Here is a 25,920-nt window from a genome sequence, read left to right as displayed (position 1 = left end):
CCAGGGGTTTGAACCAGCGTCCTTGCACACTGTAATGTGAGTGCTTAACCAGGGGTACCACCAACTGACCCCTCCCTCCTTCTCTCTCACTCTCTCTCTCTCTCTCTCTCTCTCTGTCTTTCTTTTCTTTTGCCTCCAGGGTTATCACTAGGGCTCAATGCTGGCACTACAAATCCACTGCTCCTAGCAGCCATTTTTTAAAAAATTTCTGTTTTATTTTTACTTGACAGGACAGAGAGAGAGTGAGAAGGAAGGGGAGACAGAGAGGGAGAGAGAGTGAAACGCCTGCACACCTGCTTCACTGCTTGTGAAATGTCCGCCCTTCAGGCAGGGAGCAGGGCTCAAACCCAGATCCTTGTGCATGGTGTCATGTGAGCTTAGCTAAGAGCAACACTGCCCTCTTTGTATGAGTTTTTTTTTTTTTTTTCTGTCTTAACTATTCAAGTTTTGATGGTAGGAACTTTGTAGTTTCCCAGTAACTTATCCTTGGTAACAATAAGGCCCAGAAAAAAAAAAAGTTTGGAAGTTTTTGATTATCTACTAGAATTATCTGGATACTTGAAGATACATTTAACGTGTTTTTTTTTTTTTTAATTTTGAGAAAGAAATTTAGAAACATTTGTTTTAAGGAGAATGAGGTAAGAGAAGGATAGATTACTCCCAGGACCAAAATCTAACAGTCATCTTAAGATCTACAGATTCATTCTCTAGAAGAAACTCAAGTGAAAAAAAATTCTAAATTTGCGAAATGAAGCTCAGCCCTTTTTAAATGTCTTTAGCAGCCGCATCCTCGATCTGTTTGAATGGAATGCGCATGCCTTTTTTTTTTTAAAGATTTTATTTATTTATTTATTCCCTTTTGTTGCCCTTGTTGTTTTATTATTGTCGTTGTTGGATAGGACAGAGAGAAATGGAGGGAGGAGGGGAAGACAGGGGGGAGAGAAAGACAGACACCTGCAGACCTACTTCACCGCCTGTGAAGAGACTCCCCTGCAGGTGGGGAGCTGGGGGCTCGAACTGGGATCTTTACGCCAGTCCTTGCTTTGCGCCACGTGCGCTTAACCCGCTGCACTACCGCCCGACTCCCATGCGCATGCCTTGTATGTAACCTGAGGCTTGCTGCGTTGCTCATACCTGTAACATATTCTTCATGCTCTTGATAGTCCTCATAATGTTCCTGTTTACGCTCCTCATATTCCTCATATTGGTCGTATTCTTCTGTTGGTTCATAGTCCTCGAATTCTTTGTAATCATATTCTTCATAGTCTTCATAGTCCTCTTCCCGTTCTACTGAAACAGTTTCTTCTTGGGTGTAAGACCACTCTCTCTCTTCTGTTACAGTCACTTCTAGAATATGAACAATAGGCAGCCTTTTATTTGAAGCCCAAATAGGGTCAGAGTGACAATGTACTTTGGTTTCATTTCTCTGTGATGGTCTCATGAGACCACTGCCTTATGGGAGACCATTGACTGTCCGTTTTGGTTCAAGTACTACAGACTACACATTTATTATTTATGATGTCAGACATCACATTCCTGTCTTGAGTATGAAATAAGTCAAAGGGAAGTATGTCAACTAGGAACTTGCTGGGACACAGCTGTAAAGTTTTGTGCTTCATTTTACTATTTGATCAAAGAACAATATACCTTTAGTAGGACGAGGTTCTCTCTTTGGAACTTCAATGGATACCTTTTCTTCTTTAACAGCTCTTTTCGTGATTTCGGTCACTTTAAAAAGAGTAATTATTAAAAGTGAATTGCAAGATTCTGAATATATACATATGAATGCTAAGAGAAGTTTTGTAGGAAAAAAAATGCAAGAACAAAGAAGACTATAACTGTGCTAGTTGTTTAAAAATGTTATTTTAGTGGCAAGAAAAATCAAGTCCTGGGAGTAAAATAAACATGGTCTAATATATATATATATATATTTATATATATATATGCATTTTCTAAACTTCTTAATGCTTGAAAGACACCCCCAAAGCTTTAGGAAGATTAAGTATTATTTATAAGGAAGTTACAAGAAACCACTTCGACAGTATGAATAATAGCTATCAAACAAATACTAGACAGAAATTTACGCTACATACTTTCTTTGCCTTAATCCTAAAATAGTCTCATAAAGTCTGCTGGCACAATGTAGAAAGTACAAGGTTAAACAATTTTCATTCCATTCAGAATCACCACACAAGACGAACATTAAGTCAGATGAGTTTAGCATACAAACAAATGAAAACATATTAGAAGATCTTAAGTAGTGTAGGTATGTTTGGGAGAGCTTGGTACTAAAAGAAAAGAGTACTTTTTAAGATTAGAAATCTTTTGCTTTGAAGTTACAGGCACACTGCCTTATAATTTACATTCAAATTATTTTCTACACTAAGCCCAATTCTGCTAGCTTAATTTTAATTCCTACATGTTTATTTTTGATTTGTGAAAAGCTGGTGTACCTCTTGTTGGTGGCTCTTCCATTTTCTTAGGTTTAAGTTTTAGCACTTTCTCTTCTGGGGCAGCTCTCTTGGGCTCCTCTGGCACTTAAAAGACAGATTTCTCTTTAAAGAAGTGTCCCCCTCCTTCCAACAACCCAAAGGCAGTCACAGAATAGGAGCCCAAACACAAAGACATTTTCATTATTTCAAACAGATAACAGCAAACTTAAACACTGACAACAAAAGACAGCACCCAGAGCCAGTGTGGTCTGTAAAAAGAACAGGCTAAGTACAATATTCTGCGTATTGAAAGCTCCCATGTACCTCTTGTTCTTGGAGGCTCTTCTTTTTTAGTTACAGCAACATGAACTTTTTCTTCCTGGGTAATTTGCATGTGCCTCTCAGTCACTTGAAAGATAATTTTAGGATTAGGGAGTTGGTCTACTTATAATGGAGTTTTAAAAATAGATTAGCCAGAAACTGATTTTTAGAGCGTACAATTTACAAGGCGTACACACAAAGAAACTTCACAAGTAATACTCCATCCACAGACAAGGAAATGTGCACACTGACACCAACACACACACCAGTAACCTCCACGTAAAAGGTATGACCTGAAGACAGTATTGCGAGACAAGAGACAAGACGTGTTTCTAGACTTTGTTCTGGGGGATACATTTACCTTTGGTGGGGGGAGGTTCTTCTGTCTTAGTTACTTTTGGAGGAACCTTTTTCTCTGGAACCATTTTCTTCGGTTCTTCTGGCACTTAAAATATATCAGGCAACACAGTCAAACAAGTCATGTGAAAGACATGGGATGTAGACACATTTATTTTCTATATAAATGTTATAAAAACATGAAGAATGTATGCAGCATGTTAAGATTTTTAAAAAGAGACATTATTCAAGAGCAAAGGAAAACTAGATATACCTTTAGCCGGTGGCACCTTTTTCTTTTCAGGAACTGCCACCGGAACTTTCTTTTCTGGAATAATTTTCTTGGGTGCTTCAGGAACTTCAGAAAGATTGGGTTTAAGAATGTTAGTTCACCTTATAGAAGAAGTGACACTGTTTGGGGGGGGGGGGATTCACTTTCTGAAAGGGAGACATACACACAAATATTAATGACTAGATTTAGCTAAAATATTGAGGTATATAGGTTTTCCTCCTTATCTAAATGTAGAACCTTCAGACTTGATGTGCTTTGCTAAACTGGTTTTTTATATATGGGTACAGCGTTACGACTCAACTATACAGATAAATTTTCCAAACATTTCAGCATAAAGACTAACTAACAAAAAGATTCTACTTTTGGATAGGGGAGGAAATCTGTCTGTGGTGATAAAAGACAGGATCTTATTAAAATAACAGGATTGTCGGGGCCAGGTGGTGGCGCACCTGGTTGAGTGCACATATTACAGTGCACAAGGACCCAGGTTCAAGTCCCTGGTCCCCACCTGCAGGGGGAAAGCTTCACAAGTGGTGAAGCAGGGCTGCAGGTGTCTCTCTGTCTCTCTCCCTCTCTATCACCCCTTCCCTCTCAATTTCTGACTGTCTCTGTCCAGCAAATAAAGATTTAAAAAAAATTTTAAAAATAACAGGATTGTTGTAGCTGTTAAGACAAATAGTGACATATTTCTGTGAAGAGATTTGTACCTTCACCTGGCGGAGGTTCCTCAATTTTCGCAGGAATTTTTGGCTTAGGGACGATTTTCTTCTCATGCACTTGAAAAGATAGTAAAATATACTTGTAGAAATGTCCACATTTCATGTGAATAAAAATGTAAGAATCTTTTCACATAGACAATAAAATTTGTCAACGTTTGCAAAACAGACAATAAACTATCAGAGAACAGAAAGAAGGGGACAAACTCCATACATATAAGGCTGAGATTAAAGAGCTGGTATACCTTCTGTTGGTTCCTCTTCTACTCTCTTAGAAACAAAGTGTAGCTTTTCTTCGGTAACATAGTCCTCAGGCTCTTCCATTACTTTAAAGACATCAGTTTTACAGATAATAAGTTGTGTTTTTTTTTAATTTTTAAATTTAGCTATAATTTATCACCTCAAAAAGTAACTTAAAAAACCCCAAGTGTTTAACAATTGCCAGACCCCTCATTTGTTTCTACCCAAGGAAGAATTTTTTTTTTTTTTGTTCTTTTACCAGAGCACTGCTTAGCTCTGGTTTATGGTGGTGAAGTGCATTGAACCTGGGGTTTGGAGTGTCAGGCACAACAGTCTCTTTGCCTAATCATGACGCTATCTGCCCCTGCCCAAGAATATTTTAAATCAAAGTGTTTGCCTTAACAAAGAGTATGGGCTACATTACATTAAATTAATTTTCAAATGTATCAGAAAGATAATAATGCTTTGCATTCACGAGAATCACAGGACAAAAACAAAATATAAGAACATTCTAGTGGCTGAAAGAAAAACACAAGAATTTGAAGACAAGTTTCAAAAGAAACAGAACACTTTAGATTTGAAGGTTGCAGGGCAGAAACATACTTGGATCATAAGCCTATGAGAAAGGAAAAAATCTATATTATATATGAAAGATCTGTGTGCTTGAAAACAAGCCCACCCTTAGCGCCCCCCCCCCCCCCAGTTTTATGGAGACAAAGAAAAAGCAGGAGTCTTTAACTCATTTTTGTCTTTGTGTGTATAATATCAGTTGTAGACTAGAACAACCTAGGTACAAAACATCTCTTTATATAGGAAGCAAACCTAACAAGCTACCTGTCTTTCCCTTATGTCTTTAGGACTTAATAAAAGGAAAAAAAATCAGTGACTCCTCCCCAATAATCCAGATATTATAGAACTGAAAAATAAATTAGGTGCATACTACCAACAACTGAAGTCTGATTCATCCAGTAAGAATTTTCCTTGCATACATGCCATGTTTGATTTCCCAAACATTTCTAAGTTGATGGGACTTTCTTTGAACTTAGCAACTTCTTCAATTATGCCCAAATTGATGGGACTTTCTCTGAACTTAGTAACTTCTTCAATTATGCCCAACATCTTGGCCTCTTCCAGAAAATATAACAGAACTAGTAACCTTCCTCTTGGGGTGGGGAGGAGTCATAGTCCATCTGGCTGTGTTCTAAGTCATTCCATTAAGATGGAACACCTTGGGGAGCTGGGCAGTAGTTGCAGCGGGTTAAGCGCAAATGGCGCAAAGCGCAAGGACTGGAGTAAGGATCCTGGTTTGAACCCCCAGCTCTCCACCTGCAGGGAGTCGCTTCACAAGTGGTGAAACAGGTCTGCAGGTGTCTATCTTTCTCTTCTCCTCTCTATATTCCCCTCCTCTCTCTGTTTCTGTCCTGTCCAACAACAACGACAACTACAAGGGCAACAAAGTGGAAAAATTAAGCCACAGGAGCAGCGGATGCATAGTGCAGGCACCGAGCCCCAGCAATAAACCTGGAAGCAAAAAAAACAAAACAAAACAAAACAAAACAAAACAAAACAAAAAAAACCCCAAAAGATGGAACACCTTGAATTTCACCTGGAATTGTCTACTAAGTTGAGAAAAGTGGTAACATCTTTTACTAGCTAGAGATCTGCTTGCAGGCATGTAATTATACAATCTTTCCATTGCAAGTAAGAAATTAATGATTTGTCTTTAAAGTGGAGCAAGCTATATTAGAGTTTTTAAACTATTTTTTCCATATATATTAATTAGAATGGTGGAATTTAGTATTAAATGTAGTACTGTCTTTATTTAATGGGTACCTCAAAACTAAAGTAAAATTTGTTGTTCAGCTCTTAAAAAACTATAGATAACTAGTATTATAAGTATGAGAACACCTGAATAATAGTCTAATCTGAGAGATTACATAATTTTTTTCTATACTAGAATGTTCTGTGTTCTCACTGTCTCACCACCAAACTTAACAATAAGGTCATATAATATCTTGTCCATTTCAAAACCCTGAGTGAGGACAAATGAGTGAGTTGATCAACATGACTTCATTACCCAAGTTTCAGATACGGGACTACTGAAGATTGTGCCATGGAGTGAAAGGATGCATGTAATGGTGCTCTCTAACCCACTAGCTATGGATAAATATGAAGTCCTTCTCTCCCACTGTCTAGATAGACAAGTGAGAGACAGTGGCCGAGAAATACTCGAGATGTTTAAGTAATGCCTCTGACTAGGGTTTTTCTCAAAAGACAGAGCTAATGAAGCTGGTAGGAATTCACTGAGTTTGTGTCACTTTCACTGCCTTGATAAAACCTGTAGAAGAAACGATCTCTGCAAGGCTTCAAATCATGTCTTGTTTCATTGTTATGTTTACCTTCATATTCTGTAATTTCAGCTTCCTCCTCCTCTCTTTCCTCTTCAGTGTAAACTGAAACAGACACTCGTTCCCCTTCTTCTGTATAACTCCATTCCTCCTTTGCAGATACTTTAAAAGAGAAGATTTAATTTAAACTCAAGCTGCTGAAGTAGGGATAGGCAGCTGGATAATGGTTCATCTGTTTGCTTCAGGTGTGGCTTCACCGTACTCACTATAAGGACAGCTATTTGAGATGAGGGGCCACTCACTCCACCCATGACAGAGAAGAATATTCAAGTCATGACTTATCACATTGTCAGCACCTCATTGATTTTCTTAGAATGATTTGAGACCAATTTAGAATCAAGACAAAGTCTCAGACAGCAACAAGTAGACAACAATAAGGACAATTCCCCGAGAGAAACAATCAGTTCTCAAAAGAAAAAACTAAAGAAAAGTATACACACACACACACACACACACACACACACACACACACACACACACGCACGCAGGCGCAAGCACGCACACGCACGCATGCATGCACACAGACACACAAGCACGCACACAGACACTTCTTCCTCACTCCTACTTTATACCTTCATGCTGCAAGATTTCCACTCTTTGAGGGACTGCAACAGATAGTTTTTCTTCTGCAACAAATCTTTTTTCTTCTACGACAGTTTTCTTAGAAACTTCAGCTTTTAAAAAAAAGAGGATTGATGTTGAAGTTTAAAATTTAAGAACATTACTTCTCTTCCCTAGCGTTTGGGTTTGAAGATTCGCATAGTACACCATTTTCACTAGCAAAATGGGAAAACGAGTTACATACAAGTATTCACACAAAAATTCTATCCAAAGGGAGACAAAGAGTCAATATAAGATGCCAGACCCACCCTCCACCCCACCCCACCCCCCAAAGTAAGAATTCACAGGCTCAAAGATTTTTGTCAGAGGCTTAAAACAAATCCTACCTCGAGGAGGAGGAGCTTTCTTAGCCACAGGAACAGGTACTGAGACTTTCTCCTCTGGGGCAGGTTTCTTAGGCAAAGCAGGAACTTTGGAAACATGACACACTTTTAGAACTTGAATGTTACACCACTGAAGTTCACCACAGATACACACTTACAAAATATCTATGTCACAAAAACGAACAAAATAATCATCTGCCTTGGAGCATAAACTATAAAGAGGTCTCTGAGAAAGATGGAGAGCTCAAATACCTTTTGGTGGTGGAGCTTCTTCCTCTTTCTGAGGAACAGGTCTTTTTCCTTCGGGAACTCTCTTCTTTGGCATTTCTGGCACTTAAATGATAATATTTGATTTAAATTTTTCAGAAAGGTAGATAAATGAGCAACCTGACAGGCCCCTTAGAAAAGACATGCAATTAAAGAAGCTTGAAGGGGAAACAAGGTCATTTCAGGAAGTGGCATGAGGTACCTGCTGGTGGTGGGGATTCTTCTCTTTCAGTAATGATGGTTATTTTTTCTTCTGCGATGACTTTCTTCTGTACTTCAGAGACTTGAAAAGACATCGATTTTTTTTAAAAAAAAACTCATTTTATATTTCCAAAGTAGCTACTTTTCTGTCATTTTGTAAAAAAAAAAGTAAGAAGGTATACACACTTCTGGCGCATTCTCACCTCACAAATACTCATTTTGATTTAAACTAACTCGGTTCACAGATAATCAAGCACAAAAATCTCTTTGTACTCAAGACATAGTGACAGGTTAAATTTTTGTTTTGCCACCAGCTTTGTCACTGGGCTCAGAGCCTATTCGATGAAATCAAATGCTCCCAGTGGCCATGTTCTCCTTATCCTCCTGCCCCCCCATTTTGCTTTTTATTTGATAGGACAGAGAGACATTGAGAGGTGAGGAACAGACAGAAAAGTAGAGAGAAAGACACCTGTAATTTTGTTTCATTATCATGAAGCTTCCCCCCTGTAGGTGAGGACCGGGGACATGAACCTGGATCTTTGCACATGGCTGCAAACAGTTTTCATTAATAAGCTAGACACTACCTTTAATTGTTGGCTCTTCCTTTTTCTTTGCAACAGGAACTGGAACCTTTTCCTCAGGGACAGGTTTCTTTGGCACTTCTGGGACTTAAAAGTTTTTAAAGGGAAATGTTAATTCAGACATCAATTTTTTTTAATGAACATAAGCACAAACACATATTGTTATATAATTTATTAATGCTATCATTTTTCTATTCTTTTGAAATATAGAAAGTGAAAAGTTAGACTTCAGTGTTATAAGATCACAATATGATAAATACTAAAAGTAATGTTATAGAGGTATTAGGGAAATGAAAACTAATTTTGTACACAGAAAATTACGTAGAGCATTTCTTCTTTATGTATTGGTATATTTTCATAAAGACAAAGCTGTCACTGATTATACAAATAACACAGAGTATGGATATCATATTAAAGTAAATCTTTTGATATTATTATTTTGTTTTTATATAATAATTTTAATGACTGTATATAAGAAATCTCTAAAACTACCTGCTAAAAGTAATAAAATTAGAAGTCTGAGAGAGAAAGAATTGACAAAGAGAATCAGGAAGTCAGGCAATGGGAACTCTATTTAAAAGATATTATTTTAGTAAGTTTGGTTGCTTTTCAATTGTATGATATTGAATTATTCTAGATGTGGGAATTTTGAAGCCTTACTGCTTCCTTAAACTAGGGTCTTTTTTTTTTTTTTTTTTTAATCACCAAACAAAGCAAAGCAGGAAAACATCAAAGCAAAAGATTAGCATATTTAAATACAAATATATTTATATGAAAATTCTCATGACTAGCTAAATAACTGCACTATTTACAGCAAATAATAACATTCAGCCAAAGTCTCAAGAAATATGGAAAAAAGCAAATGTCAAAAATCAATGTTTCTATCTCATCAGGCCACACCACTGCTGAACAGACTGGAAGTATTGGCAGCACTGTGTGTATCTTTATCTGGTTAATACTGAGTTCTGCCAAAGACTCTTCAGTTGACACTGTTTGTATCTTAGCATAAATCGTGACGCTCTTTTTTTGAGGGGTGAGAATTTTTCTTAGAATCATGTCTTTAGAAAATGTATTTCATTCACAAATATTTCTATTTATCAGAGAGGGAAGATGTTAAAAACTTAAGAAAGCACTTTGATATCTTTGCTTCTTTTAATAGTTCTTTTTAGTGGTGTCTATGGAATGTTCAGTACTCCAGCTAATATATCTAAAGAATAGGGCTGTGCCCCAAGTTGAAAAACATTTGCAAAACATAGGAAGCAAGTAAGAGACACAGACTTAAAAGACAGCACAGCATATATGAGGACCACTTAGAGCCAAGGACTAGCACTTGCAACAAATGGTGGTCCCATTTTCATGCCTCTCTCCTGTGCCTTCCTTATGGTTTTCCCGTCCCCTGATAATGTGTTTTGTCCACAGTGACTATATGTATACCTTTTGGAGGGGCAGCATCTTCCTTCTTGGGTATAGGAGCCATCTTCTCCTCTGGCACGGGTTTCTTGGGAACTTCAGGAACTTTAAAGATATCATTAGAGAAACAATATTGAGAATTCTAGTCTCCTTAGCCACTTAAAATTACATTGAAGTGTAAAATCCTTAGTAAGAGCATAAGAGCAAGAATTCAGGGTGTAACATGATCTGCTTTATTTAGGATGGAAATATATTCTAAATATAATAGCACAGAGACATCGCATACACTACAAGAAGCAAAGACCATCGTTAGCATGATACTGAGCCTAAAAATGTTTTTGATAAGTGTATAAGACATCATCACAAATTAGTGAGAGCAACACACAGAGAATTAAATATACTACAGATGATTTCCAGATGTTATTTTCTTTATAAACAGATGCCACAGAAAAAACTGTTATAAGACAGGCACTGACATTATTTCAAAAATACAATTCTACCTTTGGTTGGTGGGGGTTCCAGCTTTTTAGGGATGGGAACAGGGACTTCTTCTGGTTTCTTAGGTGGTTCAGGGACTTTAAAAAAAAGTACCATTTTGTGAGAGTATGCATATAGACAAAAAGGCACATTTTGCTCTAAGATTTAGAGTTAAAATGCTGGCTATGGAACTTGAAAGAATACTTTAAACTTAGAATTAATCAGTAATACCTTTAGGTGGAGGTTGAATCTTTTTGGAAACAGCAACATGAATTTTCTCTTCAGTAACAGTTTTCTTTTGTACCTCAGGGACTTTAAAAAATGTACGTTTTAATTACTGTAAAGTCTATTTTGGGTGACAATTATAACTTACAAAGAAAGTTGAAATACAAATTAAAATGGACACAAGTATGAAATCACAACTATGAAATGTCAGATGACAGAAAACTACAAGAAGATAGAGCTGTCTACATAATCACAATTTCGATAAGAAGAAGAAGAGTACAATTTTATCTACAGCCCTTCCATTTGGACTTCCAAATTCAAATTTGCCTTATACCTGTGACTGACACCTCTTCCTCTGTATGAGAAGCAAAGAACATCTTTTCTTCTGAAATAACCATCTTCTTTGTATGCACAGCTGGGACTTTAAAGAGAGTAGTTCACATTAGCATTTATTCTTCTAGGTCAAGACAACAAAGAAAACACATAGATCACACAGAGGGTGGATGGGTTAATATGACGGTTTGAGAGCAAACTCCACAGTGACAAGAAAACAAATTATGTTCTCCCCTGCAGGGAAAAACAATCCATGCAGCTTATTATCAGACATTACTAAATAGGAATCAAATAGACACAACTTCTTCACACACAAATTGGAGCTTTGCCAAATATGTTAGGGTCTATTCATCTAAATGAGAGAATGGAAAAAGCATATACAATGCAGCCCATTAATAATAAAGTTAGAAGATTACTAATTAAACACAAAACCACCATTAAATTAGAATAAAAAAATATATATGGAATTTTAAATCCAAACTAGATATATGGATAAGGAATGTTATTATTTACTATATATACAAATATATATATCTTAGCATAAGTACTTTAGATAGAAAGGCTTCTTTAATATTTAAAAAATTCTTATTTATTTATTTTATTATTGGATAGAGACAGAGAGATTGAGAGGGGAGGAGTCAGTGAGAGGGAAAGAGACAGAGAGACATCTGCAGCCCTGCTTCACCAATTGTGAAGCTTTCCCCCTGCAGATGGGGACCAGAGGCTTGAACCGGGGTCCTTGCACACTGTCATGTGTGCACTTAACCAGGTGCACCACTGCCTGGCCCCTGGAATGCTTTTATCTTGAGTCCAGATTTGTGAATTGTCTAGTAATATATGTAGACCTATCCATACATGTAGATAAAGCTTAAAACTTGTAGCTGAAAGACAAAGATGTATACCTTTCATTTCAATAACTTCTTCCTGTACTGGAATCCGGGAAGGTTTTTGTGGAACAATCTTCTTTGAAACTTCAGGTACTTAAAAAATATGTACAAATATATTTGTTTTGGGAAGAGTACCGCTTTGCATAAAATTTAAAATATCTTAATTTAGATGACTAAATAAGTAACTAGCATGTGAATATATCTCCATATCATATAGACTAGAAATGCAAATGATACTACCTTTGGTGACTTGAACTTTTTCTTCTTCCATCCTTCGAGAAGTCTTTTCAACTTTTTCAACTACTGGCTTCTTTAGAACTGCAAGCATTTTAAAGAAATTGCAGTACTTTTAGGGTTTCTGCTACATTGGAGTGCTAATGAATTATAATACTTCACATTATTTTATTTCTATATAAATATGGATATATACATATATATATATATGCACATATGTGTACAAGCCTTTCTAGAGAAAGGCAAGCAGGCTGGAGAGATATCATAATGGTTCTGCACAAGACTTTTATGCTTGAGGCTCTGAGGTCCCAGATTCAATTCCAGCACCACAATATCCCAGAGCTGAACAGGGCGCTGGCGTCCCTGTACTCTCTCTCTGTATCTCATTAAAATAAAAGAAATATGTTATTAAAAAAAAACTAAAAAGAGATTGGTATTCTGAACTTTATATGTTTTGGTACTTCTAGTGTTTGGACTATGTATTAGTTTATATTTATAAAAATCTTTTTGACATTTAAAAATTTTGGCATTAACTTGGAAGCAACCCAGGTTTCCAATAACAGACGCTGGCCAAGAAAGCTGTGGTATATGTACACAGTGGAATACTACTCAGCTATTAAGAATGATAAAATCACCTTCTTGAAAAAATTCATGTTATGTGAGATAAACCAGAAAGAGAAGGATGAAAGTGGGATGATCTCACTCATAGATGGAAGTTGAGAAGTAAGGACAGAAAGGGGAAACGCAAAGTAGAAACTCAACTGAGTTTGGTGTACTGCACCAGAGTACAGGACTTTGGGGTGGGGGTGGGAGGGCTTTCAGGTCCTGGTACATGACAGAGAAGGACACAGGCTGAGAATGAGTGTTTTGCAGAAGACTGAGAAGTTTTACACATGGATCAACAACTGTATTTATTGCAAATCATTATTCCCATAATACAAAAATTTGGCATTCAATTATTTTGGTATTTTTTAAGGAATTTTTTTTAAATATGCTAAGCTTCATAGAAGAAGTTGTGCCTATTAGATTGAACTGGTAATTAATACATCTTTGCCAAACAAGCCATAAAATAATGTTGATGTTATGATTTGACTAAATAATTCCCACTACATACCTTTAGGAGGTGCTACTGCTTTCTTTTCAGGTACTTTGGCTGGAATTTTTCTTTCATGTGATTCTTTAATAAAAACAAGGGATAAGAAGAGATGCTTACATGGACCAACAACTGTATTTACTTCAAACCACAATTCCCCCAATAAAGATATTTTTTAAATGTAAGTAGGGGAAAAAAATGACTAAACGTTGGTCAGGAAGACTGAAAACCATTTTTTAGGAAATCTGGCCAAGTCACGTAGTGACAAGATATAGATATACTATTATTAAATTCCATTTTATTTCTATTTTTTCTTCTGGAAAAAAAGTGGTGCTTAAATAAGCAAGTTCTAGTAGGTTGCATTAACTACAAAAAAAAAGTAAGTTAGGAATTATATATGTAAAAAACTGTATTTGGGGTCCTTGCTGCTAAGTGATTCTGGGAGCTGAATCTCAGAGCAGGATCAAGCAGAGATGTAGCAAGACAGTAAAAAATGAAACTGAACTTTTGCATTAGCAAAATATCCCTTTGAATTTAATCTTAGTAATAGGACTAGAAGTGTCAGAGCAGAAAGTGACTCCGGAGAAAAGGAGTTTTTTCCCCCTCTTAAAGATTAAGTTTCTAAAGACCAATAACTTTTAAAAATTGAAATGGATGGCTCATTTATCTCATATCCAGTGTTGATGAGGTTAATAATCATGAAAACATAATGAACCAAGTAACAATGTGGAAAAGAATAAACAAAAACACCTACCTTCATAAACCTCCTTTTGAATCTGAATGACTTCTCTTTCTCTATGGGTCTCCTCCCATTCTTCCTCACCTTCATCATAACCTTCCTCCCTTTCATAGTATTCTTGTCTTTCCTCAAAATCTTCTTCCCATTCCTCGTAAACTTCTTTTTTAGCTTCCACTTTGGTCTCTTCGTAGTCTTCATCTGGTTCTTCATAATAAGGTTCTTCAAAAGGCTCCGTGTATGGCTCTATTTCCAGTTCGTCATAAGGCTCTTCCACAGATTCAATGTAAACTTTCTTCTCTTCATAGACTGCTTGCTTTTTCTCATATACAGCTTCTTTCTCCATCTGCACCTCTTTCTTTCTGGTTATGGTCATTATTTTGACTTCTTCAGCCTTGGAGGATATATCAATCATTTCAGGAGCTGAAACAAACAAATGAAATAAACTTAACATATTATTTATATCCATAAATTGCTTCATTAATTGAATTCAGTATAGTCTAATAATATCAGTGTCTCAGATCTCAGTATTATGCTAGAAATTTGTTATGTTTGCTTTGCATTTTAAATTTTTCTTGACCATGAAACACAACCAAGAGTCCAGAAGCTGTTTATTCTTTTTAAAAAATATATAAATATATATTTAATTTGTTTCATTTTAATAAGAGAAAAGAGGAAGATGCAGAGGGAGGGAGAGAGACTGAGAGACATCAGAGCACCACTGAGCTCTGGTTTATGGTGGGGTAGAGGACAGAACCTGGAACTTTGGAATCCCATGCATGAAAGTATTCTGCAAAACCAATATGCTATCTCCCCCAGGGAAAACCCCTGGTTTTCCGTGGAATCGCTAATGAATCACTTCTAGTAATTCTTTCAAACATATTTCTGATTTTAGTCTGCATTTTGGACAAGTTGAATAGTGTCAAAAGTATTCAGGCTCCCCCCCCCCCCCAAACCCCTTGGCCAGAGCTTCACAGCTCTTGGCCAGCTTACTTTTTCAGGAAGGAAGAGAGAGAGCAAGAAGAAGAGACAACACAGCAGCAAAACTTCCCTCTGTGTTGCAGAACTCCCTTTACTAGTTCCTTAACATTTGTTACAGTTGTAACAATATAATAGAACTACGCCCTTTGGCAGCTTCCATTCCCTCCCTCTTTTATAGAGTCAACTTCCCAGAGGCTACAAAAACTGCCAGATATCCTTGTCTGGGATAGGAGTGATACAAACTGGCTATCATTTCTAAAGCTCTTAACACAGTGTCACCTGGGGTCTTAAGACCCAGTTTTCTACCACACACTTTCTGATTTTTTTCCAGAGGGAATAAAAAATAGTAGTAAAAATAAAATAAGCAAAACCACACACGGATGTAAGCGATAATCTCCCTTCTTATTTTCCCTAAGGCATGGCTCTCAAAGACTCTGCCTTTTATCACCCTCCCATTTTCTCTTTTGTTGGAAAATTAGCTTGTGTATTAACTTGCCCTTCCCTTATTATTTGGCTAATATTGGTGGAGGGTAGTTTCTATCATAAATTCTCTGTTCTTCAGCCAGTTTAAAAGAAAGATAAAAAATTTCAGAGTATAAACTCCTCTTTCTTCTTAGGACAAAGAATAGAACTTGGGGGTCTGGTGGTAGTGCAGCGGGTTAAGCATACATGGCACAAAACAAAAGGACCAGTATCAGGATCCTGGTTCCAGCCCTTGGCTGCCCACCTGTAGGGGGGTTGCTTCACAAGCAGTGAAGCAGGTCTGTCTTCCCCTCCTCCCTCCATTTCTCTCTGTCCTATCCAACAACAACAACAACGATAAAACAACAAGGGCAACAAAAGGGAAAAATATAGCCTCTAGGAGCAGTGGATGTTTGGTGCAGGCACCGAGCCCCAGAGATAACCTTGGAGGCAAAAAAAAAAAGAACAGTACTTAAATAATATTTTTCCATTGCTGTGAGTGTCTTACTTAAGATCTCATGGATTGGATGGAACTATTAATAAAAAGAGCAGACGAGATTTTACAATATAGAGTAAATCTAACGTTAAAAGAATAAAGGAGCTAGGAGAAATAGCTGGAGCACTTGCACCAGGGGATGTTTTAAGAATGGTGGAGTGGTGCTGTGGTATCTCTCTTCCCCCCTCTCTGTCTATATCTGAAATTAAAAAAGAAAAAAAATGTCTGTTGTCATGCATGAAATATAGAAGGAAGAAAAAAGAAAGAAGGAAGGGAGGGAAGGAAGAAATGGAAGGAAGAAAGAAGGGGAAAGAGGGATACAAACTTAAAAAATAAAAATACTTAATGATTTCATTTACCTTTTGCTGGAATTAAGAGAGTAGGAGGTGGGGGCTTCTTGGCAACCTCTGGGGCTTTAAAAACATAAAACACATGTTTCTGATTAAGTTATGCATTTTTTAATATTTACTGACCCTGTCGCTCTTGTTGGCTGGAACCATATGAAATTATTAATATGCCAAACATTTTAGTAATTTTCAATTTTAGTTTATTTGACATGTTCTGCAATGATGATAGACTAACAGAAATAGAGAAAGGTTAAATCTAAATCTAGTTTAGCTTTATATACAAAAGTTTTTTATATTTATTTATTTAATTATTATTGGATAGAGACAGAAACTATCCAACAACAATAACAAGAATGATAAAACAACAAGGGTAACAAAATGGGAAAAAAATGGCCTCCAGGAGCAGTGGATCCATAGTGCTGGAGCTGAGCCCCAGATACAACCCTGGAGGCAGGAAAAGAAAAAAGAAAAGAAAAGAAAAGAAAAGAAGCCAATATTTCACATGTCTAGTGAAAAATATTAATGTTTATCTTTTCAGGGATTAACAGCAAAGTTTATAAGATGATAATGATTTTTGAACGTCTTCTTGTTATGTAATATTTCACAAATGACCAGTCGAAAGAAAATCTAAGAAAAAATTTTAATCCAGAGAAAAGCATGTGACTGAGTCTCCATTGATTAAAATACCTTTTGGTGGTGGTGGTGCTTCTTCCTTAGGCTTTGTTACAATCTTTTTGGTATCTTTTTTCACAGCCTTTTTGGTCACTAAAAGAAATAAGGTATCATATATACATAACTTGTATGGTCAGGAAACCAGGAGATTTATTGAATTAATTTTTTAATGTCTTAACTGATAATAAACTCTCTGTGCATTACTGAATATTTCCATAAATTTTCAACCTGTTATTATTGCAATCTGTTTCGGAAATAGAAGAATGAATCAAGACAGCTTTTTTGGAGGCAGATGGAGGGGTGCTGTCACTGTACACCTGATTTTGTGCCCGCTAAATGTTAACATTTTCTAAACTTCTAGAGTAAAGTGATAACATAAATATAAAAGTTTACATACTTCCTTCTTCGTTTCACTGATAATAACAAGTGAATTAATGAAGTTTAACTCCTATCTGTGATACATTTATTGTTGCTGACAATAGTCCTTTATCATGACACCCCAATAAAAACTTGATTTAGTTCCTAATATCATGAATAAACAACAATTTTTTTTTTTGCTTTCCAGGTTATTGCTAGGGCTCAGTGCCAGCACTATGAATCCACTGCTCCTGGAGGCCACCCCCCCATTGTTGCTGCTGCTGCTGTTGTTGTTGTTGGACAGGACAGAGAGAAATTGAGAGAGGAGGGGAAGACAGGGAAGGGGAGGGAAAGATAGATACTTGCAGACTTGCTTCTCTGCTTGCTAAGCGACCCCTCCCTGCAGATGGGGAGCCAGGGGCTTGAACCTGGATCCTTGTGCCAGTCTTTGTGCTTCACACTATCTGCACTTAACCTGGTGCACTACTGCTCAGCCCCCCATTTTTAATTTTTAAAATGTGATTTCATTTCTTAATTTTTCTGGTAGGCATTAGATCTTAGCTATGGTGATGCTAACATACAAAAATAAATAATTTATTAAGACAGAGTATTATTCCTGAAAAATACAAATGTAATTTATGGCTATTGATCCTTGTTGCTTTCTGCTACTAAGAATTATGAATTATACTTAACTGTTCTCATATCAATTATAAAACTTTTCTTTGTTATTGTATCACTCATAGAACTGGAAGTTTATTTTAAACTGAATTTTCCTGAGGCCAACTGAAAAACAGCTCAGACTTTTGACCCCAATTATAGCAGATAATAGGGAACTAGCATGTCAAACTCTTCAGCCAATTACAGGAGCAGTAACCTGAGTATGGAAAAATGTGATTTGACATGAAGATGTTTTTCCCCCAGTGATGCTGTTGGGAGAATCCTGACAGCAATTGCGAACATAAAGTGCCCAGAGAACGTAGACAATCTGCTGATGGACTCACTTGAGCTGTTTGGGGCACTGCCAGTACATTTTCTCCAGTGAGAGTAACCAGGGCAATTCCCTGGCACACTCAAGAATTCTAGATAGAGGTAAGCTGACTTTCAGTTATAAAAAAAAATAAAATCTAGATATTCTAAGTCATTTTGTAATAGTGAATTTTAAAGAGTAAAGAGAACTTTCTAAAAAAAAAAAAAGATTTTGGGGGCTGGGCGGTAGCGCACCAAGTTAAGCGCACATAGTACAAAGCACAAGGACCAGCTCAAGGATCAGGGTTCGAGCCCCCGGCTCCCCACCGGCTCCCCACTTGTGGGGGTGGGGGGGGTCGCTTCGCAAGCAGTAAAGCAGGTCTTTCTCTCTTTTCTGTCTTCTTCTCCTCTCTAGATTATTCTCTGTCCTATCCAATAACAACAGCAGCAACAATGGAAAAAAGATGGCCACCAGGAGCAGTGGATTCATAGTGCTGGCACTGAGCCCCAGCGATAACCCTGAAACAAAAAAAATTCCTTTCACAAATGAGAAAGAAACACAAACTATAATTTAAAACTTGACTACTTATCAGTATGGCTTATTTCTATAAATTTTACTATAAATTGATTCCACTATTTAATTCATAGATGGTTATTATGAGTATATGACAGACTAAATCAATTAGTAAAATATTTGTTATTTTATTAAAATGAAACATTTAATGTTAATTATCATACCTGAAATATTTAATGATTCCAGTCTTTTTTTTTTTTTAAAGATTTTGTTTATTTATTAATGAGAAATACAGGAGAGAATGAAAGAACCAGTCATCACTCTGGTACATTACTGTCGGGGACTGAACTCAGGACCTCATGCTTGAGAGGTCAATGCCTTATCCACTGTGCCACCTCCCTGACCTCTGATTCCACTCTTTTATGTACATATCTACCCTATTAATGTTTAGAGCAAGCAATTGATTATTTGAAAGACAATTCAACCTATTGGCCACTAGAGGGCCAACATGTCGTATTAAACGTGTTCTACACGGCCAGCAAGCAATAGCTGAATTCTGCAATTTCACATTTAGGTAGATAATATATAATACCTTCAACGCGTTTTGCTGGTGGTTTCTTTTCTTCAGGTGATGGTAGCAACAGAGGGATAGGAAGAGCAACTGCAGGAGGAATTTCTGAAGAAAATAAATGCTTTCTTCAGTAACAGGGTTCAGATTCATATTTTTGTGTGAAACACAGTGAAAAACCTCACACATTTCTTTCATTTCACTTCTACAATATGATGATACTAACTCATTAATCAGAACCAGTGCAAATAATGTATGTGTGTAATCTTAACCACTCTCTTTCTTTGATTTGTTTTATTGCACAGAGAAGTAGGGCATGGATGTGACGGTCAGTTCTGGCTCTTTTGCTAAATCTGGCAAGGAACAGTAATTTGATCGATTACTTCTTCATCAAGCCCTGCTGTCTTACCTTCTGGTGGTACTGCTCTGATAGGCATGGTTGGGATTGGAACTCTGGAGTCAGGAATATCTGAAATGGAGTATTTAATAATAAATATAGAAGGAATTAGAATATGGATATCTATTAGACAAGTAAGATGTATATGATTTGACCGGTAGACCTAATAAGAACTGAATTTATAGAAACAAAGATAATAGAATTATTTTGAATGCAGTTACATAGACAAATTTATTCCCTATGAAATTTTGTTTTATTCTGTGGCCACACTATTTACATCATCTAGTCTATCAACTGAATGAGACCTTGTTATCTGTAGTTCTTTAAACTTACAAATCCTAAAAATTTGTCTGATTTTTTTTTTAACAGTGTACTATTTAGCTCTGGCTTATGGTGGTACAGGGGGAACTGAACCTGGACCTTTACAGCCTCTGGCATGAAGGTCTCTATATAACCTATCTCCCCTGTCTTCATGAAAACAGTTTCACTGAATAATATTTTACTAAAAAAAAAAGGAAATATTTGAGGCATTTTATTTGACCTCTATTATACACAAAATCATACTGAATATGATATAAACAGGATTGATTTTTTTTAACTTACCAGGAGGCTTCATTTCCAGTTTGATTTCTGTAAAAGAAAGAAAAAAATGGCATTTATGTATTTAGAATTGCCTGGGCAGGTTACTTTGTTCCAAAGACTGCAGTGCAGTTTTATGATGTCTTCTCACCTTTCGTTGTTAAGTACAGTTCTGCTGTGCTTCTTGCTTCACCTCTTGGTTCGAGTCGAGCGATCACTGAGTAGACACCTAAGGAAAGGAATCACGAGAATCTTGTTCTCTGAAGTTTATGAATGGTATCTCTTCATTTAAATATGGCACACACTTAAGCTTGTATTGGTAGTTTGCAAGCAGAGCAGAAAACATTAAATCATATGTTCACTGAGACACTGTTCATCATATTACCTTCATCGTCTGGAGTCACATTGTGGATGGTCATATAATGGCAGCGGCCGTCATTCCTAAAGTTGTATTTCTGGCTCTCAATCAGTTCCGTTGGCCCTTTGTACCACGTCACGATGGCATCATCGAAGGACACTTCGCATTCAAATGTGGCAGACTGATGCTCACTCACCACAATGTTCTGTATACGCTTGGTGAATTGAATTGGTTCAGCTGTTTAAGTACAGAGACGGTTCAGTAAGATGAAGGGAGAAATTTCTTTCACTGAGCACAGCTATCTAACGTCTCCATCTTTTTAATCGAGGGGAAAATGATAGAAAAGATTTGAAAATGTAAAACAAGAAAAAAAAGTTCTTCTTTGCACTAATCCCAAGAATTGCTTCAGTGCATTGGGGGTATTCTTTGGAAATCAGTGCGGGCAAAGTACAAAGACATTTCTGAGAGTCTTTAAAATTTTTCACAAAGGCAACAGTCAAAGTATCTACAGGGGGCCAGGTGGTGACATACCTGGTTGAGTACAAAAGGAGTCAAGTTCAAGCCCTAGTCTCTACCCCCAAGCTTCATAAACAGTGAAGCAGTGTTGCAGGACTGTCTGTCTGTCTGTCTATCTATCTATCTATCTATCTATCTATCTATCTATCTATCTATCTACTTATCTCTCCCTTCCTTCTTGCTTGGTTTCTCTGTCTCTATCCAAGATAAGTAAAATAAATTAATTTAAAAACTTTAAACAGTATTTGCAACTCAAAAGTCAAATTGAAATAATGAAATGGTCATCTAAAACCAGAGCACATAAGGTTAATTTGACTCTATTATTTATCCTTCTTGAAATTCTTACTTTCCTCCATGAGCTGTCTAATATATATTTCTTTCTCTGTGAAATTATTTAAAACTCATCAGGACTTCTGCTTATCTATATGTCTGATTATTTTGTTATTAGAGAGCAGATACTTATTTGTAAACATCTGTGGGCATGCGTAGAATCAACCCACTGGAAATGCCAGAGGTATTTAGCAGAGGAAGGGGATGTAGTGGAGGGCTCCTCTGAAAACGTAGGATAGAAAGTCTGTGATTCAATGTGTAAGTGCCTCATGAACACATCAGATGTCATAGGCACTCTGGTGAGCTTTTCTTTCTTTCTTTTTAAGAATGAAACTATATATGCATTTGTGCATGCTTAATCATTTTTTAAAAATGGATAGTAATTTTAATTTCATTGAAAGCCATTAAAAGTTTGAACTTGCAAATGCACTGATATCCACTGTAAACAAGCCAGATGTGATAAACTGCTTATGCCAATAAACAATCTTTACATGTATATCAACAATGGGAAGCAGATGCTATTATTATAGTCAAAATGTTCCTCAGTATAGTCCAGGGGTCTCATCCTAAGAGTGCAAAAAAAAAAGAAAGGATCACTGTTGCTTCTGAATCCTGTGATGTCATGGTATTCCAGAGCTTCATAAGCTTGGAATATGATCATTATATAATGATTATTAAAAAAAATAACTCTGGCTGTATATTATATATTATTACCTATCTATACAATTTCATAGAGGTAGAATCAAATTAATCCTGAGAAACAAATATCTCATATCCAAGATCTCCTAGACACAAAAATCATGAAATTTGGTCTCTTCACTGTTTCTTTAAAGAAATTAAGAATCATAAATGCAAAAACTATGAAATTTAATAGAATGCAATGGAGATAACCTATAAAGTCATATTTTAGTTTACATTCAATCTGCGTTGTTAAAAAAAAAAAAAACAACACTGCAAAGGTTTGTTAGTATTTTCACACTTCTCCACACATTTTGTGTGGATATTTTCTCTTCAGTTTTGTATGAATTTTGAGATGTGGCTGAATGTTCTAGTATGTGTCTGGGCATATGAGAACACATGGGTATTTGGGGCTGTATTTGAAGACAGTGTCAGAGGGCTGCCGGGGTCCTATACCGCACCTGCTGCTCCAGTAGTCACGCCTGTATTCTCTCAACCCACCTTCAATTCTGAGCTCTGCTGAAGTTTCAAGGTCTTCATATTTGCAAGTGTACTGCCCTTGATCTTCTGCACGAACATCTGCAATGGTCAGCTTATGCACTTTGTGTTCCACTTCTGTCTTAGTTCTTCCCTGGGGTTTAAGGATTCTGCCATTTCGGAACCATTCAGACTTTACATTTGGTACAGAAAACTGACATGTCATAGTGCACGTCTGGCCTTCTTTTAAAGTAACGTCCTGCAGATGTCGTTCCCAAGCAGGCTCTGTTCATAAGACAGGACACACATTTTGTTCAGTAGTCCATGTAGATCATACTCAACAGTAAATTAACCTCACAAGCTTTAAAAATAAAACTATTTTTAACTTACCAATTACAGTCAGCTTAGCACTAGCTATGTGTGGACCACACACCAATCGATAATTGCCCTGATCCTTAAGTTGACAGTTTTTGACTCTGAGTGTATGTCGATCACCATCAATACGTATTTCGTACTTATCACTAGGCTCCAGTTTTTCAGTTCCTTTGTACCATGAAAGTTTGATTTCTGGATAGTTAATCTTAATGTCAATTTCAAACACAGCATCGTTATCTTTTAGAACTGTCTGATTTTCAATATCCTTGATCAGAGTGACAGGCTAGAAAAAAAATTAAAATGCATGAATTGTGATCCCCCTTATGATTTTCAGCAGTAACTTGTTTATTTTATTACCAGCAAATTTCATTCTACCTCTGTTTGTGTTAGTCTCTGCTGAATAAATGATACAAGTTCCTCAAATTCTTTTTCTTCTTTTTCTGACTTCTCTATTTCCTCAATTTCCTGGAGAAAAAAAAAGGTGAATTATTACAAATAAAATAAAATTTTGAATTAGAGGATGCTGAATTATATACAGCTTTTACCCTTGATGCTGCTTAGTTTATACTAAATGGTCTGATACTCAATAGCTAGAGAATCTGGAAGTTCAGAGGTCATACTTTAGATGTTTCATATATGAACTTTTAAAAGATGATGTGATATTCAAAACACCGTACCAATCTATGTGTTTCTTCTTCTTGACTCTGCTTTAACAGTTCAAAAGCTTGAAGAAGTCCCCTGAAGTCGGTGATTCCATACATGCGGGCATATTTTTCATATTCCTTAGGATCAACGTTTTTAAGAAGTTCCATGATATCAATTTCTTCTTCTTCCCCAGAACCCTTCTTTAAGGTTGGAACTCTAAATAAAATTAGAAGTAAACATCATGGCCTATGTTCTGCTTATTTGAACTATCATTATTCAAAGGTTAAGAACATCATTAAGTTTTTTCCTAACAAAGGAATAGTTGTGCTCTTTATTCAAGAAATATTTTTACCATTATTAACTGTGAAACAATAAAGAATTTGTGTCTGGAGGTGGAACGAATTAATGCTGGATAATTATTACAAAGTATAGAATTTTGGCTGAACTGAAAGAAATAAAAGAGCAAAACACTTTTGCAAAACTTAATGAAAATGAAAAACTTAATGAAAATGAAAAACTTAAATAAAATGAAAAATTCTAGTGAAAAAAATATAAGAAAAACAAAGCAATGGAAACTTTTAACAAGATGATATAGGAAAGATATATAGAATTAAGCTCATTAAGCATGTAAGTGATAGCTAGTGAAATTATTGGTAAACGTGGAAAATGTTTAAAATAGGTAAGGAGTCATTCAGAGCATAAGAAGTCATGTACAGAAATGAAAAATTGTACACCTAGACATATTCAGCTTTCTATAGACACCATTTCCTTTGGTTTAACATTTTAAGAGACATTCACTGTATTATCAAATTGAGTGTCAGAAGTTGATCCTAAAGGACCATTAACTGTCTCCCAAATACTGTATATTTATGTCTTATTTCCTTATTTGTATATTTATGTCTTATTTCCTTATTGGTGGGCGCAAGGAATCACATCATTGCAAGACTGGCCAGCTCCTCATGGGGCGCGAGCGCTTCCACACTACGATCATCATCTCTGGCATTATGCTATTCCACTGCAGAATACTGTGCCCCAGTATGGTTCCGTAGCCCCCATGTCCACTTGGTCGATTCCAAATTATATTCCTCCATGAGGATAATTTCTGGAACCATCCGTTCCACCCCGGTTCCATGGCTGCCAGTTCTTAGTAACATCGCCCCGCCAGATATTCGTCTGGATGCGGCATCATCTAAGTTCATTTCCCACGTCTACGCTCGACCGGACCTGCCAATATACGCGGATATCTTCGCCCACCCTGTCCAACGCTTGACGTCTCGTCACCCAATCTGGTCCCCTACGCCTACACTGAACTTCTCTGTTCCAGACTCTTGGAAATAGAGTTGGCAGTCAGCTGAGGTAAAGAACAAACACCTCATCACAGACCCCTGCGAGCGTCAACCCAGCTTTGACCTAGCACGTTATGATCGGGCCCTCCTCAATTGCTATGGAACAGGCCATGGCCGGTGCGCCGTTATGTTCCATCGCTGGGGGGCCAGAGACGACCCGAACTGCCCCTGCGGCTCCAGACAGACTATGACCCACATAGTCAACGACTGCCACCTCTCCAGATTCAAAGGAGGTCTCAAAACTTGACATCAGGCTCAACCTGACGCTGTTGACTGGCTATGGAAGAAGGGCAAACGCTAGAAGAAGAATTGGGTTAAAATTCTTATATTCTTATGGTAATCTGAATCTTGAAGGGCATCATTCATGACTCTTGAGAGGTCTACTTTGTGAGTGGCAGATTATCATGCTTAGTTTGATTAAACTTACTTTTTCAGCATAGCTCTAAGATCTCCTTCAATTTTCTCTTGTTTCTTCCTTTCATCCACCTGCAAGTTAACATTGCTTTCAATTTCACCATGTTTATTGAAGGCAACACAGCGGTATAACCCAGAGTCAGTTTTTGTGGTGTCTTTAATCTCCAGTTTTGCTTCATCGCCTTTCTGGTGTATAAAAATGCGACCCCCTTGGTTCAGCTGCCTCCATTTCCCTTTTGTCCATTTAACATTTGGGATCGGATCCCCTCCAACTTTAGCAATGAAAGTTGCGGTGGTTTCTAAAAGGTA

General features: G+C 36.8%; 1 protein-coding gene across 1 annotated transcript in view; it reads right to left on the bottom strand.

Moving 5' to 3' along the window:
• Positions 1–25,920, bottom strand: part of TTN (titin) — a 332,848-nt gene that overhangs the window by 188,757 nt on the left and 118,171 nt on the right. The window contains exons 100-133 of the mRNA XM_060177642.1: positions 25,625–25,910; positions 23,884–24,067; positions 23,582–23,671; positions 23,222–23,489; positions 22,856–23,116; positions 20,858–21,067; positions 20,624–20,701; positions 20,497–20,523; positions 19,906–19,965; positions 19,521–19,604; positions 17,107–17,184; positions 16,432–16,485; positions 14,152–14,556; positions 13,419–13,481; positions 12,311–12,388; positions 12,086–12,163; positions 11,185–11,271; positions 10,857–10,937; positions 10,649–10,723; positions 10,173–10,253; positions 8,742–8,825; positions 8,159–8,239; positions 7,942–8,022; positions 7,693–7,776; positions 7,318–7,419; positions 6,737–6,847; positions 4,343–4,423; positions 4,089–4,157; positions 3,364–3,447; positions 3,115–3,198; positions 2,757–2,840; positions 2,454–2,537; positions 1,648–1,728; positions 1,135–1,347 (exon numbers count right to left, since the gene is read on the bottom strand). Of these exons, the coding sequence (XP_060033625.1) occupies positions 1,135–1,347; positions 1,648–1,728; positions 2,454–2,537; positions 2,757–2,840; positions 3,115–3,198; positions 3,364–3,447; positions 4,089–4,157; positions 4,343–4,423; positions 6,737–6,847; positions 7,318–7,419; positions 7,693–7,776; positions 7,942–8,022; positions 8,159–8,239; positions 8,742–8,825; positions 10,173–10,253; positions 10,649–10,723; positions 10,857–10,937; positions 11,185–11,271; positions 12,086–12,163; positions 12,311–12,388; positions 13,419–13,481; positions 14,152–14,556; positions 16,432–16,485; positions 17,107–17,184; positions 19,521–19,604; positions 19,906–19,965; positions 20,497–20,523; positions 20,624–20,701; positions 20,858–21,067; positions 22,856–23,116; positions 23,222–23,489; positions 23,582–23,671; positions 23,884–24,067; positions 25,625–25,910 (3,951 nt within the window). The remainder of the gene's footprint in view (positions 1–1,134; positions 1,348–1,647; positions 1,729–2,453; positions 2,538–2,756; positions 2,841–3,114; positions 3,199–3,363; positions 3,448–4,088; positions 4,158–4,342; positions 4,424–6,736; positions 6,848–7,317; positions 7,420–7,692; positions 7,777–7,941; positions 8,023–8,158; positions 8,240–8,741; positions 8,826–10,172; positions 10,254–10,648; positions 10,724–10,856; positions 10,938–11,184; positions 11,272–12,085; positions 12,164–12,310; positions 12,389–13,418; positions 13,482–14,151; positions 14,557–16,431; positions 16,486–17,106; positions 17,185–19,520; positions 19,605–19,905; positions 19,966–20,496; positions 20,524–20,623; positions 20,702–20,857; positions 21,068–22,855; positions 23,117–23,221; positions 23,490–23,581; positions 23,672–23,883; positions 24,068–25,624; positions 25,911–25,920) is intronic.

This window comes from Erinaceus europaeus, chromosome 18 (assembly GCF_950295315.1).
Source record: "Erinaceus europaeus chromosome 18, mEriEur2.1, whole genome shotgun sequence".
NCBI classification, from domain to species: Eukaryota; Metazoa; Chordata; class Mammalia; order Eulipotyphla; family Erinaceidae; genus Erinaceus; species Erinaceus europaeus.
Note: the sequence above shows the minus strand (reverse complement) of the source record. Positions and strands in the feature narration are given on the sequence as shown.